A 17,175-nucleotide genomic window follows, 5' to 3' on the forward strand; every position below is an offset into this window, starting at 1 on the left:
AGCCCCGCGCCGAGCCCAGGTAACGGCCCCGCGGGGGTCGGGGGGTGCCCGCGGCCGGCTGCCGCCCGCGCCTTCCCCGGGGGGGGGGGACACACAGCTCCGTCTTGTGCCGGTCCCCGGTGGCTCCAGACCTTCCAGGGGAAAATTCCTGCTTCGCTTTTTTTGTTGTTGTTGTTTTGGGGGGGTGGGGAGCGGAGAGGCAGGTCGGGTTTTCTCGCGAAAACAGATGCTCTTCGCAGGTTTGGTTGTTTTTTTTTCGGTGCGAGGCTCCTTAGCTGCTTGCTAGGGTAAGGGTGCTTCCCTCCCTGCCGGGAGATGCACGCGTGGGGGACGCCTGGAGTGGGGCCCGTGCGGACCCCCCCCCGGCCAGCCCAGAGGAACCCCGCCATAGCAGGGTGCGCTGGGGAGGCGGGGTGGGCAGCCCGAGCCTTCCTGCAGAGGGTTAGGGTGTTGAAGTGACTTTCTAAGTCGCTTCCAATTTTTAAATAAAGTGCGTTTCCGAGCTCCTGCAAACGCGCCTGGTCCCCACTTGTCGTGGTGGTGACCCGTGGGCTGGCTGTCCCCGGGAGCCCGGCTCCAGGCGGTGCTGGGCTCGCAGGGATGCTGCCAGCTCTCGCCGTCTGGGACCAGAGCCCCTTCAGCCTCCCTGTCACTGCCCAGAGGCCGCTGCCTGGGCTGCTCAGCGGTCGCTTGCAGTGCCCCTTGCTTTTGCGCTACCTCCTGCCCTAGACAAGGCTCGTATAACTTCAGACCAGCGGATTTGAGAAGGCAGCTAGGGCTGACGAGCCCTCCTCGCTGAACTGAGTGCGTTAAGAAAGCCCCAGCTAAACTTTCCTGGGTATTAGCATTGCTCCAGAACGGCGGTGAGTGTGGAGGTGAAAAGTTCACACGGGGCCGAGGAGCACTTTTGAAGGCTGTTGCTTGGTGGATAAGACTTAGTTTATTGGCAGGACGTGGGCAGGAGTTTAGGTATTGATGGGATGCTTTGAAGGTATCGCTTCTGGAGCAGGGCTTTCCTAGCTGCCTGCGTCTGCCTGAGCTGCTGTGTTTTCTGCTTGCAGAACAGCATGGGACCGCTGGAGACGGCAGCCAGCCCTGTGGCTGACTTGTCTCAATGCTCCTCCCTGGCTGGGGGGGTGAAAAGTCTGGGAGCAGAGGGCAGGACTCACGGTTGGGGTTGTTTTTTGTATCCTCCCTGCAGGAACCCCCTCGTCCGGTCTGCAGCCATGGCCACCTCAGCGAGCTCCCACCTGAGCAAAGCTATCAAGCACATGTACATGAAGCTGCCGCAGGGGGAGAAGGTCCAAGCCATGTACATCTGGATCGATGGGACGGGGGAGCACCTCCGCTGCAAAACCCGCACGCTGGACCACGAGCCCAAGAGCCTCGAAGGTGAGAGGGCGGGTGCAGGATTTGCGGCCCCTCGCCAGGTGGAGAAAGCAGCCAGGCTTGGCTGCTCTGGAGAAAGGATGCCATTTGTCTCTTTGTGTGGCAGAAGGATGGTGTTTGGGGAAGATGTTGCTCCTCCCCCCGTTCCAGTTACCTCCTTCCCCAGATACCCCAGGGGAACGCTCCCAGCTCTCCAGATGTGGCATTTCAGTGAGATGCCTGGCGTCGGGACCCCATCCCTGGCACTGCCCCCGCTGTGGAGGGGGCTGTTGGCAGGGGCTGGGGGCTGTTGGCAGGGGCTCGGCAGCCCATTGACTCTCGAGTACTCGTTTTGGCCGGAAGTAGTTTGGCAGAAGAAAGTGGAGGGGAAAGAATGGAGCTATCCGGTGTAATTAAGAGCTTGTGTCCCTCAGAACAAACAGTCCCAGCTTACACAATAATAGCATTAGGATTTTCCCCAGGTTGCCATGGTGCTGGCTGGAGACAGTTATGAAATGAAAATACTGTGTGTGACTGAGCAGAATTATCTCTCTCCTTTTTTTTTTTCCTTTTTCCCCCCCCCCCCCCTCTCCTTTCCCCTCTTCCCTCTAAGGGAGTGGTTGGCACAGCTCCTTTGAAATCTTTGTGCTTCCCATCCTCCCACTTTCCCCCCAGGATATGGAGAAGATAACATTCCCCGGGTGGAGTTCACTGCTGCTCCCGCTGTGCTTTGACCTGGAGGGCAGTGCACAGCCAGGAGGGGTGGGCGAGGGGGCCAAGCTGGCCATACTTTCTCCAGGCCATCCAACATGGATAAGGGTATTTCATGGCTCCCCTCATTCCTACAGCTTGAAGATGTCGTGTGCTTTGCTCTCTCTCAGCTTGCCCAGCTGAGACTGGGTGCTCTGCCTGTCCCAGTGGTTGTTGTGACATGGGAAACATCTTCATTGCTGCTCGGTTTGCTTGGGTTTGGCCAGCAGCCCAGCTCCTTGTGTTTCCCAGGGTGGCTGGGGAGTTGCACTCCCCTGTTTTTTGCTCGTTTTGGTTTTGGGGGTTTTAGTATTTTATTTTTTTTCTTCCCCCATTTGGAACAAAATCAGATGAGCTGGGATTAAACCTATTGTAGGCCTGTTGTTTATAAGCATCTTCACCTCTGTAATACCGGAGGGTGGCAGGGAGCCCATCCTCCTGGTGACCGGGGACCCTGGGTCACTGTGGCTTATTCCTCTCTCTGCTCCAGATCTCCCCGAGTGGAATTTCGATGGCTCCAGCACCTTCCAGGCTGAAGGCTCCAACAGCGACATGTACCTGCGACCTGCTGCCATGTTTCGGGACCCTTTTCGCAAGGATCCCAATAAACTAGTTCTCTGTGAGGTCTTCAAATACAACCGCCAGTCTGCAGGTGAATGGACCTTCTTCCTTCTCCTGGTGCAGGAGAAGGGGATTTCCTTTCCGGGAAGGGGATACCTATCCAAATGTTGTTTGTGCCCTTAGCTTCATGCATGACACAAAAATAATCCCTGCCCTGAAAGTACAAGGCAAACAAAGTGGTGGTGGAGGAAGGGCTGGTGCTGGGATTCTTCACCCACGCTGCTGGGACTCAAACTGTAAATGAAGTGGAAATGGGGAATGGAGGTGGAGATACTAATAAGCCTCGCGTTGCTTTTCCGTTCTAGAGACAAATCTCCGACACACCTGCAGACGGATTATGGATATGGTGTCCAACCAGCACCCCTGGTTTGGGATGGAGCAAGAGTACACCCTTCTGGGGACAGATGGACATCCTTTTGGCTGGCCTTCCAATGGCTTCCCTGGACCCCAAGGTAATCTTTCGGGAGTCTGTGCTGGACCATCTTAGGAGCATTTGAACTGTAATCCGTGTGACACAGCTTAAGTGCTTCAGGCGAGCTGAAAGATTCGAGCTGTTTCTAGAGCTGAAGGTGGACAATAGCAAGCAGGATACTGGCAAAAATTAACCCATGAGATGAAGATTGTTACAGAAAGGCTGAGATGGTGATTGGCCACATCCAAATTTGCTGCTTGGTTTGTTAGTCTGCAGGTGACTAACAATCTCAAACTCAGTGAAGACAGAGCACAAGTCCAGACTCTCAGAGGGACTCACTCTTTACCAGTGCTCTGCTCTGCTAGCGTTTCCATTAAAAACAGATTTGGGGGCTTTTCTGCACATCCCAAGCCTTTGGAGAGTTCTTCCCTGTATGTGCTCTGTCTTCACTGAGTTTGAGCCTTTTTCCTCCTGGAAACTCATGTTCTCCGTGCTGTTCACCTGTGCCATTGCAGGTCCGTATTACTGCGGTGTAGGAGCAGACAAAGCCTATGGCAGAGACATTGTGGAGGCTCACTACCGAGCATGCCTTTATGCTGGTGTGAAAATTGGAGGAACCAATGCAGAAGTGATGCCAGCCCAGGTAAATTGTTTTAGGTGCCTTGTGGAATAAGATAGTACAGAAAAATCCCAGGCAGTGTGAGCTTTTGCTGCCTGCTCCGAGTCATGTAGTTTTTTTTATCGATGACCGGAGCATAAAGGGGTGGGAGGTGCCTCGCAGCGACTGTCTCTGCACCACTGAGCCAGTGACTCCTCCTCCTTGTAGTGGGAGTTCCAGGTGGGACCATGCGAAGGGATTGAGATGGGGGATCACCTCTGGATTGCACGCTTCATCCTCCATCGGGTGTGTGAAGACTTCGGTGTCATTGTGTCCTTCGATCCCAAACCCATCCCTGGGAACTGGAACGGTGCTGGCTGTCACACCAACTTCAGTACCAAGAACATGAGGGAAGACGGAGGTCTCAAGTAAGTTTGTTTTGAGATGGGGCAGTAGCATTCGTTTGCTAGGCAGCAGGCTGGACTTGGTAGCAGTGAGCTTTTTGCAGACCTTTTGCCCACACGGGAGACATCACTCTGGTGCTTGGCATTATGTTTGAGCTTTTCTTCTGGATTTTTAAAATTTATTTATTTTGTATAACGATATGCTCCCATCTTGGTGCTGGGTGGGAAAGTCAGCCAGCAGTACAGCTCCATCGGTGCTGACAGAAGCACACGTGGCCACGATGCAGCTATTCCTAACAAGCTGTCCAGCTCTTGATCTGCCAATGCTGGAAACAAATAAATAAATTCAGCATTGGCCTTTTTTTTGTATAACTATAATGAAAGAGAAAGACCGTTTGCTTCTGTCTGGGCCAGGCTGTGGAAGCAAATGCCACGTTTTCTTAAACATGAAGATCCTGGAAATGTAAAACCTGAGTTCCCATATGGGACTGATGTGCTGAGTGCAGGCAGGGACCTTACAGCACTGAGTTGCAGTGGAGCTCTGTGAAGGGATTCCTCCTGGCAGCTGTGTTTTCTTGCCTTAATCTTGGCGATGCCCTGAGATAATGAGCCAACCCATGACCGTGTGAGCTTCCGGAACAGAAACTTCTGTGTTGAGACATCTCCCTTCTGAGAGCAGCTTCCCCAGGAGCAGTGCGCCTGTGGGACTTGGCCATGGGTTGAACTGGTGTTGTCTCGCACACAGCACTCCCGAGGAACCCTGTGGGATTTGGCCACGGGGATCCTTTTGCGAGAACCAGCTTCGGTCAGCAGTAGGAGTGGAGAGAAGCCCTGCGTTGAGATAATCAGAAAAGTGGGTTGTAGGGTGTAAGGCTTCGTCATGAAGCGGCTTGGGGACAGCGACGAATCTGTTGTCGCTTTGACGCAACAGTCAAGAGTGGCTCAGCTTGTACCATCCATCAGACACTCACTGTGTCTTCCCCCCTTCCTTGCTCCCTTTGCAGGCACATTGAAGAGGCCATCGAGAAGCTGAGCAAGCGTCACCAATACCACATCCGTGCCTACGACCCCAAAGGGGGGCTGGACAATGCCAGGCGCCTGACGGGTTTCCACGAGACATCCAACATCCATGAGTTCTCCGCTGGCGTGGCCAACCGCGGCGCCAGCATCCGCATCCCCAGGAACGTGGGCCATGAGAAGAAGGGTTACTTCGAGGACCGCCGGCCCTCCGCCAACTGTGATCCTTATGCTGTGACAGAGGCCCTCGTCCGTACGTGTCTCCTCAACGAAACTGGAGACGAGCCTTTTGAGTACAAGAACTAAGCAGACTGCGCCCACAGACACCGCCTTCCCCCCCCACTTCCCCACCCCTAAACTTTCCTTCTAGATGTAATCCCGAGGGTACAAGATAACACGTTTTGTGTCTCAGTAACTCTTGTTGTCTTGAGGTGGGGAGGAGGGCAAATTTAGTTTTATCGATGTCTTTTTGTCATTGACTCTTCAGAAGACGAGAGGAGGAGAGGGTATTAGAGAACTTTTAACCACTGTTTTATTTTTTGTCTAATTCTTGTGTACATCTGATGGGATCCAGTGGCTTCCAGGAACAGACTGCACACACAGAAAGCCAGTAGATGAGTGGAAAGCTTAAAACTATACCTGACTTCCCCAAGAGACAAATTTGGGTTGTTAGCCAGCTCTCTGGAGACTGATGGTTCTCTAAGGTTGGTGCCCTTCTGTGGAGAAGGGAAGACAGGAGCTGTGATGGAGCCCTGTGTGCTCCTGCCTGTATGGTGTGATGGGGAGATCTTCACCCTCTGGCCACTCTGAGGTTTCTGGGAATCTTCTGGCATTGAGCTCAGCATAGGAGCATTGAGGAGAACTCCTGGTTCTGTCACTGGAAGTCAACTGGTCTCTGGCTCATAACACAGAGTGAAGTAGTATTTTTCTATTTAAATCTAAAAACAACAAAAAAATTATATATGAAAGTGGTTTGGTTTTTTTTTTGTTTAAAAAGAGAAGACGTTCCAATGACTCACCCAGCTAGAGCAGGCAGAGCTCCTGAGGATGTTGTTGGAGGGCCTCCAGGTGGGGCTGAGGGTGAGCTTGGAGGGTTTGGTGGAGGAGACTTGGGTGAGATTTGTTTCAGCGTGGAGTGAGTTTGCAGGAGGCAGTTCCCAGACCTGGGAAGCCTGCAGAAGCATTTATTGCTGTAACTCGAGCAGCCACAACGCGCTTATAAGCATGTAGATCAACAGGAGGAAGGTGTCCTGAACTAGGAGTTGACCGGTCAACTTAACTGTTCTGGACAGAGCTGTGGGTGTTTTACCTTTCCAGCAGGGCTAGCATGTCACTAAAGCAGGGCTTTTGATAAAAGAAAAAAAAGTTTTAGAATTTTTTTTTTTTTCATAATGTTCTTAGTTTCTAAAACTGAATGGTTTTACAGAGACCGTTGACGTCACTGTTGTGTCCTGGCTCTTGGGCTGCCTGCCATCCAGCTGTGACGGTGGCTAGGAGAAGGGGGAGGCCACCCCTTCCCTCCCAGCCAGCCCTGGCACCTCCCAGCTCATGCTGGGGGGTTCAAACGTTCCAGGATTTTACACTTGGGTATCTTAGACGGTGCCAGTTATATTCTGTTGCATTTGGACTTCTTCCGAATAGATTTTTTTTTTTATAATAAAAAAAGAAAAAAAGAACAAAACCTTAATTCCAACTTCTGCCTCCTTTCTGTGATTCATCCTGGCAGCTTCTTTTGTATGCACATTGCCTTCACCATTTGAAGTGGGTAGGCTTTGGCTCTTCATTTGTGGGGTTTTTTGGGGGGGGGGGGCAGGTGTCTTGCAATCCATGTGTGCTCTCCAAAAAAATGGGGTTTTCTAGGTGGCTATTGATTCTCCAGGGAGTGATGGTCCAGCTGTGACTGGAGTGGGAAAGGGACTGGGCTTGTGAGTGTCTATAGGGGAGGGTTATGGGGTAAGTACAGGTGTTTGTGCGTCTCCCCAGTCTCCTCCACACAAGTTCTACATGATGTAGAAATCCCACAGAAAATAAAATTCCAGGAAACTTCATGAAAAAAGGGGCTTTGTGGAAGAGGACCCTTTCCCAGTCTCCCTATGGAGAAAATGCTGCTCATCCGCCTTTGGTATAAAAACAGGCATTTAGAAAAGTAAGCAAGATAGTAGAAATGTGTCATGTTGCTCTCACAGTCCTTTATTTAGCTTGTGATGCTATTTCCCAGCTCCCCGAGAGGTACTTTGTTCAGGGGTGGATGCTTTAACCATTCCCATCTTTAAATCTGGATTAATCGCACACAAGCATACTGTTGGGCTGATGAGGCTGTTCCTGCCATCACTTTTTTGTGGACCAAGCAGTCTTTTGCATCTCCCTTCTGGGGAACATTCAAGGCAGCACCTTCATCTCCACAGTCCCAAAATTACCCTCTCTGTGCCTGTGCGGGGTGGAGTGTCACTGGAGCAGAAGCAAAGGGGACACCGTGTCCTTTCCTCCAATCGTGATGTGACCACGAGGACTTTGACCGCTGTCTGGGCTGGAGCAGGGGTACTGCAGCCAGAAGAAAGCCACGCTGCTCTGGAGTAACTCATGAGCCCAGAAACATTGGGGTTTTCTGCTGATATGGGTGTGGGGGCGGGGGACAGCTACTGTTCATTCTGCCTTCCAAGAAAATGTTACAGAGGAAAAAATGGATTACGCCTAAATTAAGGAAACTTCTGTAAGGGCATTTGCACAGAAGGAAGGACACGACATGGTAATGCTCTTTTTGAGATTCCTGTACCTTGGAACGCTGTGCATCCTTGAAGCTGGAGCCCTGTTCCTCCAGAGCCCCTTTTCTCCTGGGGAATGAAGAAATTGGTAGAAGGGGCCATGGCTTAGTTTTGGCCACCAAGCAGCACCAGCAGCCAAGGCAGTAGCTGATGGGCAGCCAGGTTTTGTCCTGGAGCTAAACAGCATCTCCCTGCTCCTCATCGACACAGAGACGTGGAATACCATTTGCATGTCCCCGCAGAAGATGCCATCTCCAGGCTGGCCGTCAGGGTGGTAACAGGAGCAGGCATCAGTCCTTTGCTTCTCTAGCTGCCTTGAACATAAATTTAGGACAGGAGCTTGATGCTTAATGGTTCCTCTTGTTCTCAGCTGAGAAAGCATTTATCCGCTCACTTCACAATTACCCAGCTGAGAACAAGGTCAAAACAACATTGTGCTGCAAAATGGCTTTTAAGATGATTATTAAAAATATATGTAAAAAAAGATTATAATGAATTAGAAGGAAAAAAAAAAAATCTTCTTTCCTCTAGACATTGTTTTCTGATTTTTTGCCTAAAGCCTCCTTGCTGAGTCTGCTTTGCAGATACCTGAACACCATTTCCCAGGTATATAGGGCAGAGAGGCCTCCTCTTAAGGCTGTGGAGCTCTTGCAAATTGAGCCTGAAACCTTCAGAAGCTGAATTTACTGCTTGTGTGTTTATATGAAACATTTTGACTCTTAATATTAGCCTCTCAGGAGGAAGCAACTCCCTTTGCTTGCTCACACATTCTTAAAATGTGAACAATGATACAGAAATGTTCATTGAATACAAGAAAATGCAAGTATCAGTCCCAAAGGGTCAGCTAGGCACATTGGAGCATCGGGAACTGCTCCAAATGAAGCAGTCAAAAATAGCACCAGCTTTTTGAAGTGCCTGTTGATTGTACTCCCTTTTAATCAAACACCAGCTTAGGAGACAAGGCTGCTCCAAAATGATTAATATATCTGCTCACACACCAGGCTTTTCCCCATAACTGAATTTTAAGGCAATCAAAATAAGATTAGCCACAGCTCCCTTCAAATATAGCCTCCAGCAGATGAGCTAACCAAGATCACACTTGCAGCATCTTTTAACACTGGGCTGTGCCAGCCCAATTACCATGAGGACATGAGGGCTTTTCTCTTCCTGAAAAGCCTGATGAATCAGATGTGTCTGCTGGGGTTTCTTCTGCCCTTTCACACTTTCACAGTGCCCTGGTGCTGCTCCAGTATCCACATACCGCTTATTTTTTGTGTGTGTTTTTCAGTCCTATTTGATCTTCCTAGACTACCCTTTTTGGTATATGAGCCTTCATATCCTTGTGCAGCCTCTGGCTGTGACCACATCTGCCTTCCTGAACACAGCTTCTGGAGGAGAAATCAGCCAGGCTTAGGTGGGTGAGGTTTTGCTGAGCTGTCTTTTGGATGCTGTTACCTGGGGGGGGGCGGGGAGAGAAGCACTTTGTGTTGCTAGGCAAAATTGTTTTTATTCCTCCGAGTCTGTGTTTTTTCCCTTTTTCTGGGATGTTGATATTGGCTCACGTGACTGTCCTCCATCTTTCTGCTGGTGGAGGATGGGGAGGGATGGTCCTAGGAAGGGAGCCAGGCACAGACTGCTGAGGGGGTGATTTGCAGAGCTCTGCAAGAGCCTCTGTTTGTGCTTGAACCTCACGTTATCGGAGCAGCCTTGCTTTGCTCTCTTGAAATGCCTCCTGGAGGTCCAGCAGCTCCTCCAACGTGGTGTTCAGAGAAGTCCCGGCTAAGATCTATGCTTGCTGTTCATCGGCTGCGTTGTGAGCTGGTGCAGAGCCATAGAAGAGGGGCTGGAGGTCTTTTGGCCTCTTGAAGGAGGCCAGGGCATGCTCTGGAAAGGTGCTGGGGCCCAGCCCACTGGGAACAGGTTAAATGTGGCTGGTTAGTAGTTTCTTGTGTGACCCAGATGAGAAAGGTGGTGGAGCTGGGAAGGGAATCCTGCCATCAGGGGTGTCAGTAATTTGGCTTCAGCTGAGCCAGGATTTCATCCTACTTCTTCAGTTACTGATTAAATCGAGGACAGCCGCTTAGGAAACAAGTGGGAGCTCTTGAAAAGGAAGGTCTCCTTAGGTCTGCCTGGCTTCTCCAGCTAGCTGGATGCAGGGTCAGACCCGGGGTGGCTCGTGAGTGGGTCCTCCACCCACAAGTGGTTCTCCTGGCTCTTCAGCTAGGACTAACCACCTATGTGCAGTGCCTGGTTTCACCATGCTGGCTCTTGCAGCTTTTAAATTGAGTCCTGACTCTCTTTGCTTGCTGATAAAGGGGCCAGTCCATCTGTAGGATCTGCAGTATGGAGAGACAAACAGCTTTTCCTGAGGCCATGTAGATTATGGGAGATGTCAGTCACTGAGTAATGACCCAACTGGATGCCTAAAGGTGTCACTTGTTAATTGCCTGGATCATGAGGAAATGGTGATCTCAGTTTGTTCCTTGTGACTCTGCTCTGAGCCAGTGCTGGATGTTTTGGGACTGTCCCCCTCTCCTGTGCAATGACCTTTGATGAGAACATGCAGAGAAGGGCTCTGGGCAGACCCAACCCTGATGACCGCACGGAAGCATCTCCACGGTCTCCATCCCCAGTGGGAGATGATGTGGATCAGAGCCTCTCCCAGCTGCTCCTGGAGGTGTCTGGCCTGTGTTTGGAAGGAATGAGATCTGGGGCTGGGTGCTTCTTACAGGCTAGGCCCCGAAACCTGCAGTGGCCTTGCATGCAGAACGTGCATGGGTTGACCTCAATGGGAACCTGCCTGGGTGGGGAGAAACCCAGGGTCAGAGGGGGAAATTAGGGGGAAAATCTGTATTCTGTGACTCCAGAACAAGCACCAGGGCTGCAGCTCTTCAGTCTTGTAGGAGGACAGGCCCCTTTGCCTCTCCTAAGCTTTCTCCCTCACTGCTCCTTTCCTCCCTTCCCTGGTGAGATGGTGCAAGACTGCTGTGTGTGCAGGGGGGGCTGCTAGGCTTTATCTCAGCCAAAAAATTTCTTTTTTTTCCCCTTCCCCCCCCCCCCATCCTGGCCTGCCCACAGGCTGGCACGGCCGGGCTATTTTGCTTTCATAAGCTGTATTATGTAAGCCACGTCTTGAGTGGGGATGCAGTGCCAATTTGGACTCCATAGCGGGAAGGAGCCGCATTCCTCTGCCACCGGGTTTAATCCCTGCCTCCAGCCACAGTTGGTTTGCTGGGAGGAATCAGAGGGCTCTGTTGAGGTTTCTAATCCCTTGCCCCAGGTGGAGCCAGCTCGTTTCGGTGGGAGCCCTGCTTTCCTTTGTCAACAGGTTGTGCCCATGACTCCTCTTCGCAAGCCCTTTCCTTGGCTGCTGGGAGGGTTGGCCCAGGCATGCACACCACAGCTCGGGACCTTCCTCTCCTCCCCTTGTTGGTTGAACTCTCTGTGCTCTGTGGCTTAGATTGCACTTGCTCAGAAAGGCTGGGGGGGGGGGGGTCGGGGGGAGAAAAACAGAAGTGGAGACTTCTACAGTTCCAGCCCAAAAAAACAGTGGCAAAGGTGGGTTGCCAGGCTGGCGTGGAAAGCAGGCAGGCTGCAGAGCCTGGGGAAGACCACGTCAGTGCCAACAGCTTCTCCATCTGTCCCACCACTGACTGCCCTCCCAGGGTGCCATGTCTGCTGGATGTGGCCCTTGTCCCACCAGGGATCTGGGGGAGCCCTGGAGACCCTGGACCCAGGGGTCCTGTGGCACCAGCCTGGCTGGGTGTAGGGTGCAGGACAGCAATGGGTGCTTGGCAGGGTGGTTTTTGGCTCCCCAGCAGCCTGAGCCTGCTGCCTTAAGCCCCTGAGCTCAGGATTTATGATCTTCAGGACTCCATTTGGTTGGGCATGGGCCGTACCGGTTCAGAAGGAATGGTCCTCTTCTTCCACTCAGGTTTTAGAAGAAGCTGACAGCAGCAGTGCCTTGCTGTGTGTTTTCATGTCCTGTGGGTGGATGAGGCACTAGACTCCACAGTTTTTGCTGGCAGCTTTCCCCAGTGTGAAACATGCTGTTAAAATAAGAATTATTGATCAGATCCGGGTTTGGGCTGCTTTTTCTCATCACAAAGCTGGGTTGCTCAAGCCTGTCTGTATGGCTCATGGAGGTGCTGAGCAGCTGGCTGAATTGCCCAGCTGCTTCTGTCCTGAGCCAGAGCTTGGCCAAAATGCCTAAAATACTGGGAAAGCAAGTGAATAGGATCCTCCTCCCCTACTGAGCTGAACCTGTAGGATTCTGGAAAGTATGCTGGCCAGCAGGTATTTGGTAAAATGTGAGGATCAACATTTGCTTCAACCACGAAAAGCAATCTGCTCAATGCCTCTCCATGTTTAGGGGATCCTGAGCAAGCCACCAAGTTTGAGGTGGGAATAGCTGTGCCCAGGGCTATGTTGTCCGGATGCTGTTTCCATTTAGGAAGCTACCCGGGAACAGCTGGGCTTAGAGATGGGCTTAGCCTGTCTCTGAAACTTGGAGGCCAGAGCTTCAGCTGGCTGAATCACTGAAAACTATGTGCTTGCTCTGAAATACAAGATATTTTCAGACTATTTTCTGCCCAGATAACACATGCAGGGTGATTAACTGGTTCCATTTTTTCCACCTCTCCTTGTGGCTGGCTCTCCTGGCAAGATCTCCATCAGCTCTTTAAAATGCTTTCACTGTAACATGGATGCCTTCCCTTTGGCAAATAACCGTGCCAGTGATCAGTGGGCGACACTGTCACTGTGGGCTGTAGACCTATGAGGAAGCATTTCATTAAGAGAAGAGATTGCTTTGGCATGGAAGTTTTTGATCTGTACTCTACTATGAATAAAGCTGGTCATGAAGCTGGCTGGGGAAGGAGATGGTCTCTGGCAGGGCTGTCCTCTGCACCATTTTGGGGCTGTGTACAGAGCTGGGGGTGTGCCTCGTGTACCAGGAGCCAGGGACACTCCATGGATGGTGGTTTGGGACCAGAGAGCACCCTAGCATGCCAGCAGTCTGTGCCGTGGCAATGTCCTCGTTGGAGTGAGGTGTTTCATCTGGGTCATTGGGTCTGTGTTTTCATGGGGAGGGAAAAGAGAGTTGGCAACAACGCTATCTTGCTCTTAAAGTGCGAGTTGTAGAGCTCATGCATGGCAAACCCTACTCACACCTCTTGGTGCAGGGTAGAGCACAGCTTAGAAACATCGCGGGGTAAAGGGCAGTATCCAGGACCCTACAGAAGGTGTCTGCCTGGCTCATACAGGCAACAGAGAGCAGTAGGGGTTGAATACAGCCTGAATGATGGTACTGCAACAACCCTGTGTACAGGGAGCCGGGCTTTGGCATGGCGGGAGCAGAAGAGCTTTGAGTGACTCCTGTGATGCACCCACGGTGGCTCCAAAGCACCCGGGAAGGAGTTGGCTGTGCAATTTGAGCCTGCGCATGAGTAGGCACAAGTCTACATGGTTCCTCTTGAAACGAAAGACAGCCCTTCTCCATGTTGTGTCTTGCAAAGAGGTGGCCTGGGCTTGCTGGGGAGCTTGTGCTGGAGAAGGCCATGAAGCCTGTAAGATGGGAGCTTCTGCTGGAACATCTGGTCTCAGTAAAACAAACAAAAAAAAATCCCTATGCAAAGGTTGGGGCGGAGGGAAGGCAATGATGCCATGTGGGTTCTGTAGAGCACCTGCAAGACCAGGGTGAATGGGTTTCTAACAGGCTGTAGCTGAGCCGGACCAGTCCCAAGGCGCTTGTGCAAACAGTGTGTGACCCTGGTGTTATGGGACATCTTGGGTGGGAGCTAGTGGCAGCCTAGCCCAAAGGGCTCTCTGACACCCAGTGGCTCACCCTGCCCATCTCCCCCTCCTACCCAAGCCCGTGGAAACTGCTCACATGAAATTTAAAGCAAACACTGCAATACATGTCTTTTTGTTGTGAATAATGTCAGGCCTTTTTTTGGCATGCACTATTGAAGCAGCAGCTGTATTTCAACCAGCTGGCAGCACTGTGGGAGATCAAGTGTTCTTAGCAAAGTTGGGCCAGATCTATGGCTGGTGGAAATTGGTGTCATTCTGGCTGACCTCAGTGCTGAGCTGCTTTATACCAACTTTGAACTGGGCTCCCAGACTGAGGCTCTGGGGGATTTTGGGGGGAGGAGAAGTGCTCTTTGTAGAGGTGGAGTAGTCATGCATGCTGTTAGTGGTGTCTGTTGGAGCAGGAGGGTGAGGAGCTCAGCTGTGCAGTCAGGCAGCGGCTGCCGCTGGACAGGATTTCAGTTGTGTGGGGAGGTCTCTGAGCATGTGCTGTTGGATAGTCCTCTTCTGAAGCGTGAAAAAAAAAAATTATGACGCTCTTCTGTGTCCGGGGCATCTGGAGCTGTGTATGTGTGTATTGCTACACTCTGCCTGTGCATGCTGCAAGACCAGAGCACCAGCGCTGCCAAAACACGCAGCCCTTCTGGGAAGCGTCCGCAGCACTGTGTGCTTGCCCCGCAGGATACGCTGTGCCTCCCCCTGCCAGGTACTACGGGGCAGGTGCCAGCCCTTCTTCTGGGCTTGGGAACAGCTTGTTTTGAACATCGGTGGCAGGAAAAACAGGAGCAGATGTGCCTGTGGGCACTGCTGGCCCGTCTCCCTGGCACGGGCAGGAGTCGTTCCTCTGGCATTGCTGCCCGCAGGCACCTGCCCCTGTGCTGCTCGACTCCTGGGACATGCTGGCCCCCCATACCAGCACTGCCCCATGCTCTCGGCCAGTCCCCTGTCCTTTGCACAGAAGGTATGGGGCAGCAAAGCTGCTCTGTGTGCTGGATTAATTAAAATAGTGTCTCCTCGATGCTCAGCTCAACCCTCCTGTCCCTCTGCTTTGCCTGTCCACTAATGGGTAGCTCAGCGTGGGAGTGGGATAAGAAGGATGTGGGGGACTGGTGAAGGCTGGGAGGAGCTCAGATGAGAGGTTTTGTTTTGGGTTTGGGTTTTTTTTTTTTTGCTTTGGGCCCTGTTATATTCTGGTCATGAGCAAACATGCAACCTTTCTCTGTAAGAAAACCCTGATTATCCCCCCTCCCCCACCCCCAAGATTTGGTTCTTAGTCCCGAGGAACTGAGGGGACCTTTGCTGTCAGAGGCACTGTGTCCATCATCCTGCTACTATCAGAGACTTTGCTCTGTTTTGTACCTCCCTCTGCCTCTTGTTGAATAAATGAATGCCTCTGTCCTGGCTGTGCTGTTCCCAGTATGTGTGCTGGCTGGTTCCAGCTTGCTGTGTCTGCAGGGACCGAGGTGGCTCATCCAGAGCGACGTGGATGTGCCCCCAGCACAGCGGCAAGTGGAAACAGCAGTGATGGGAGCAGCGGGGGTGAGAGGAAGGCACTGAATAAATCATGCCTATGGATGGCTTTTTCTGCCTGACTTGATTTCTCTTTATGAGGAGCTGCACAGGGTTTATTGTCTTGCACATTTCTGCTCCGTCTCTAGGTTTGGTTGGGTGTGCTGGGCTCATGACGCATTTGCATGGGTGCGCTTTTCCAGTGGTGTTGACATCTGCTGATCTCAGATTGCTTTCCAACTATTAAACCCTATGTGGCAAGAGAGAATTAAAGGAGGGGAAGACACCTCATTAATTTTTACTCCACCCTGCATCCTTCCCATCTCTTTCCTCTTGTAGAGACAGGGAGGAATATTGTTTTGCTTGCCCTAGGGGGAAATGAGATGCTATTTAATTGCCTACCACCACGTAGTGTGGCTGTTGGAGTCAGGGGCTAAAGGATGCTGTGCTTGGCTGTCACCGCGTGGCACTTCAGACAGGATGGTACTTCCCGAATTGCAGCCTAGCCTGTGTCAAGGCTGCGGCTCCTATCGAAGTGGAGAGGGATTTGGGCAAAGTGCGTTCCTCCTTGCTGCCTGGATTACTGCCCTGAGCAGCTGAGTCCCTGGTGTTGGTCACAGTGAGCCCTGGCTCCTCTTTCTGCCTTTGCTAGGGCAGGGCCACCAGACCAATCTAACCAGCCTTCTGGGCAGTATCCCAGTTCAGCCTCTTGCCTGCCTTGGTCCCCGTGGTTTGCGGGATGCTCACGCAGGCTGTGGGTCCCTTCATTGGTGGCTGGGCACAGGGAAGTTCCCAGAGGAGGAGGACCAGGAACCGCTGAGTAACGAGGCCAAGCAAAGGGCGAGCTCGCTTCTGCAGTCTGTCGTCAGCGAAAGCAATGAAATGATTAACATGGTGGGGAGGCTGGGGAAGCGAACTGTTTGGAAGAAGTCTCTCAAGCTAGTGCTTGTGAGCAACTGGCTGTACGCTGTAGTTTGAACCCACGGCAGCACACAGCATTCAATCCTTCCTTCGGCTCCTCCTAACCAGACATCTCCAAGTCAGCAGCAACCCTCACCTCCTCGCACCCAGCTGTGTGTGAGGTGGGCTGAGCCCATACCCCTGCTTCCAGTTGCAGTTCCAGAAATCAGCCTCCGCAGGGTAAACTGTGCCCTAGCAAGGCCATGCCCTTTTGGTTTTGGGGTTTTTTTTTTGTTGTTCTGGTTTTTTTTGAGTCTGTTGCTATTTTGCAGGTGGTGTAGCAGAACACTGCTCTGCAAAGCAGCTCTGTATTTGAAAGCAAAAGTGAGGCATAGGATGTATGGTTTTTAGCATCCCAAATATATTGAGATCAAAGGCAGTTTGCAAGGAAAATGATGGTTATTGCTACCTGCCAGAGTGCCGATGCAGCCTGGGATCTGAAGAGCCACATGGTGCACGAACCTGCTGGGTCCCAGCTTGGCTCCTGCTGTTCTCCTGGGCATGGGACAGAGATGGGGATGGCCAGAAGCCGGGCTACCTTGGGAGCTCATTCTGGTGGGAGAAGCATGAGCTTCCATCCTAGCCCAGCTCAGTTTCCAAACAACCTGACAGTGCTGAGAGCAGCCAAGTGAGACTCAGGCAGCAAAGTCCTCCACTTATGGGTGTCTACTTTTCTTTTCAATGACCCCAGCTGATGTTTCATAGGAGCTGCAAATGTTGAATATCTAAGGGCATTTTTTTTTTCTAGGTGGGCTTTTTCTAAGCAGGGAGTTGAAAGCATGAACAAAGAACATGACGATATTCTAAAAGTGGTCGTATTTTGCTGTAGCTAAATCTAGCCATTGTGCCAAACGGAGATTTATTTCTCAGTGACATCATCTGCAGGAAGATGGACTGTGCTTTCCAAGCAGTAGTAGCGTTGTCGCGGCTGCTGGACTGGTTTCAGGTGATGGGCAGCACAGC

At 51.8% G+C, this 17,175-nt stretch overlaps 1 protein-coding gene across 2 annotated transcripts in view; it reads left to right on the forward strand.

The window, feature by feature from the left end:
* The window catches only part of GLUL (glutamate-ammonia ligase), a 7,021-nt gene extending 1,436 nt beyond the window's left edge, over window positions 1-5,585 (forward strand). Inside the window, exons 1-7 of one of the 2 annotated variants that reach the window (XM_010580621.1) lie at window positions 7-19; window positions 1,202-1,392; window positions 2,609-2,770; window positions 3,045-3,191; window positions 3,667-3,794; window positions 3,978-4,177; window positions 5,158-5,585. In XM_010580621.1, the coding sequence (XP_010578923.1) occupies window positions 1,227-1,392; window positions 2,609-2,770; window positions 3,045-3,191; window positions 3,667-3,794; window positions 3,978-4,177; window positions 5,158-5,476 (1,122 nt within the window). In that variant the 5' untranslated portion in view covers window positions 7-19; window positions 1,202-1,226 and the 3' untranslated portion in view covers window positions 5,477-5,585. Of the gene's footprint in view, window positions 1-6; window positions 20-1,201; window positions 1,393-2,608; window positions 2,771-3,044; window positions 3,192-3,666; window positions 3,795-3,977; window positions 4,178-5,157 lie in introns of those variants that run through there. The other variant, XM_010580620.1, reaches the window with a different exon arrangement.
* Window positions 5,586-17,175: the final 11,590 nt, after the last annotated feature.

Source organism: Haliaeetus leucocephalus, unplaced genomic scaffold (genome assembly GCF_000737465.1).
Source record: "Haliaeetus leucocephalus isolate CR32 unplaced genomic scaffold, Haliaeetus_leucocephalus-4.0 Scaffold730, whole genome shotgun sequence".
Classification (NCBI taxonomy): domain Eukaryota; kingdom Metazoa; phylum Chordata; class Aves; order Accipitriformes; family Accipitridae; genus Haliaeetus; species Haliaeetus leucocephalus.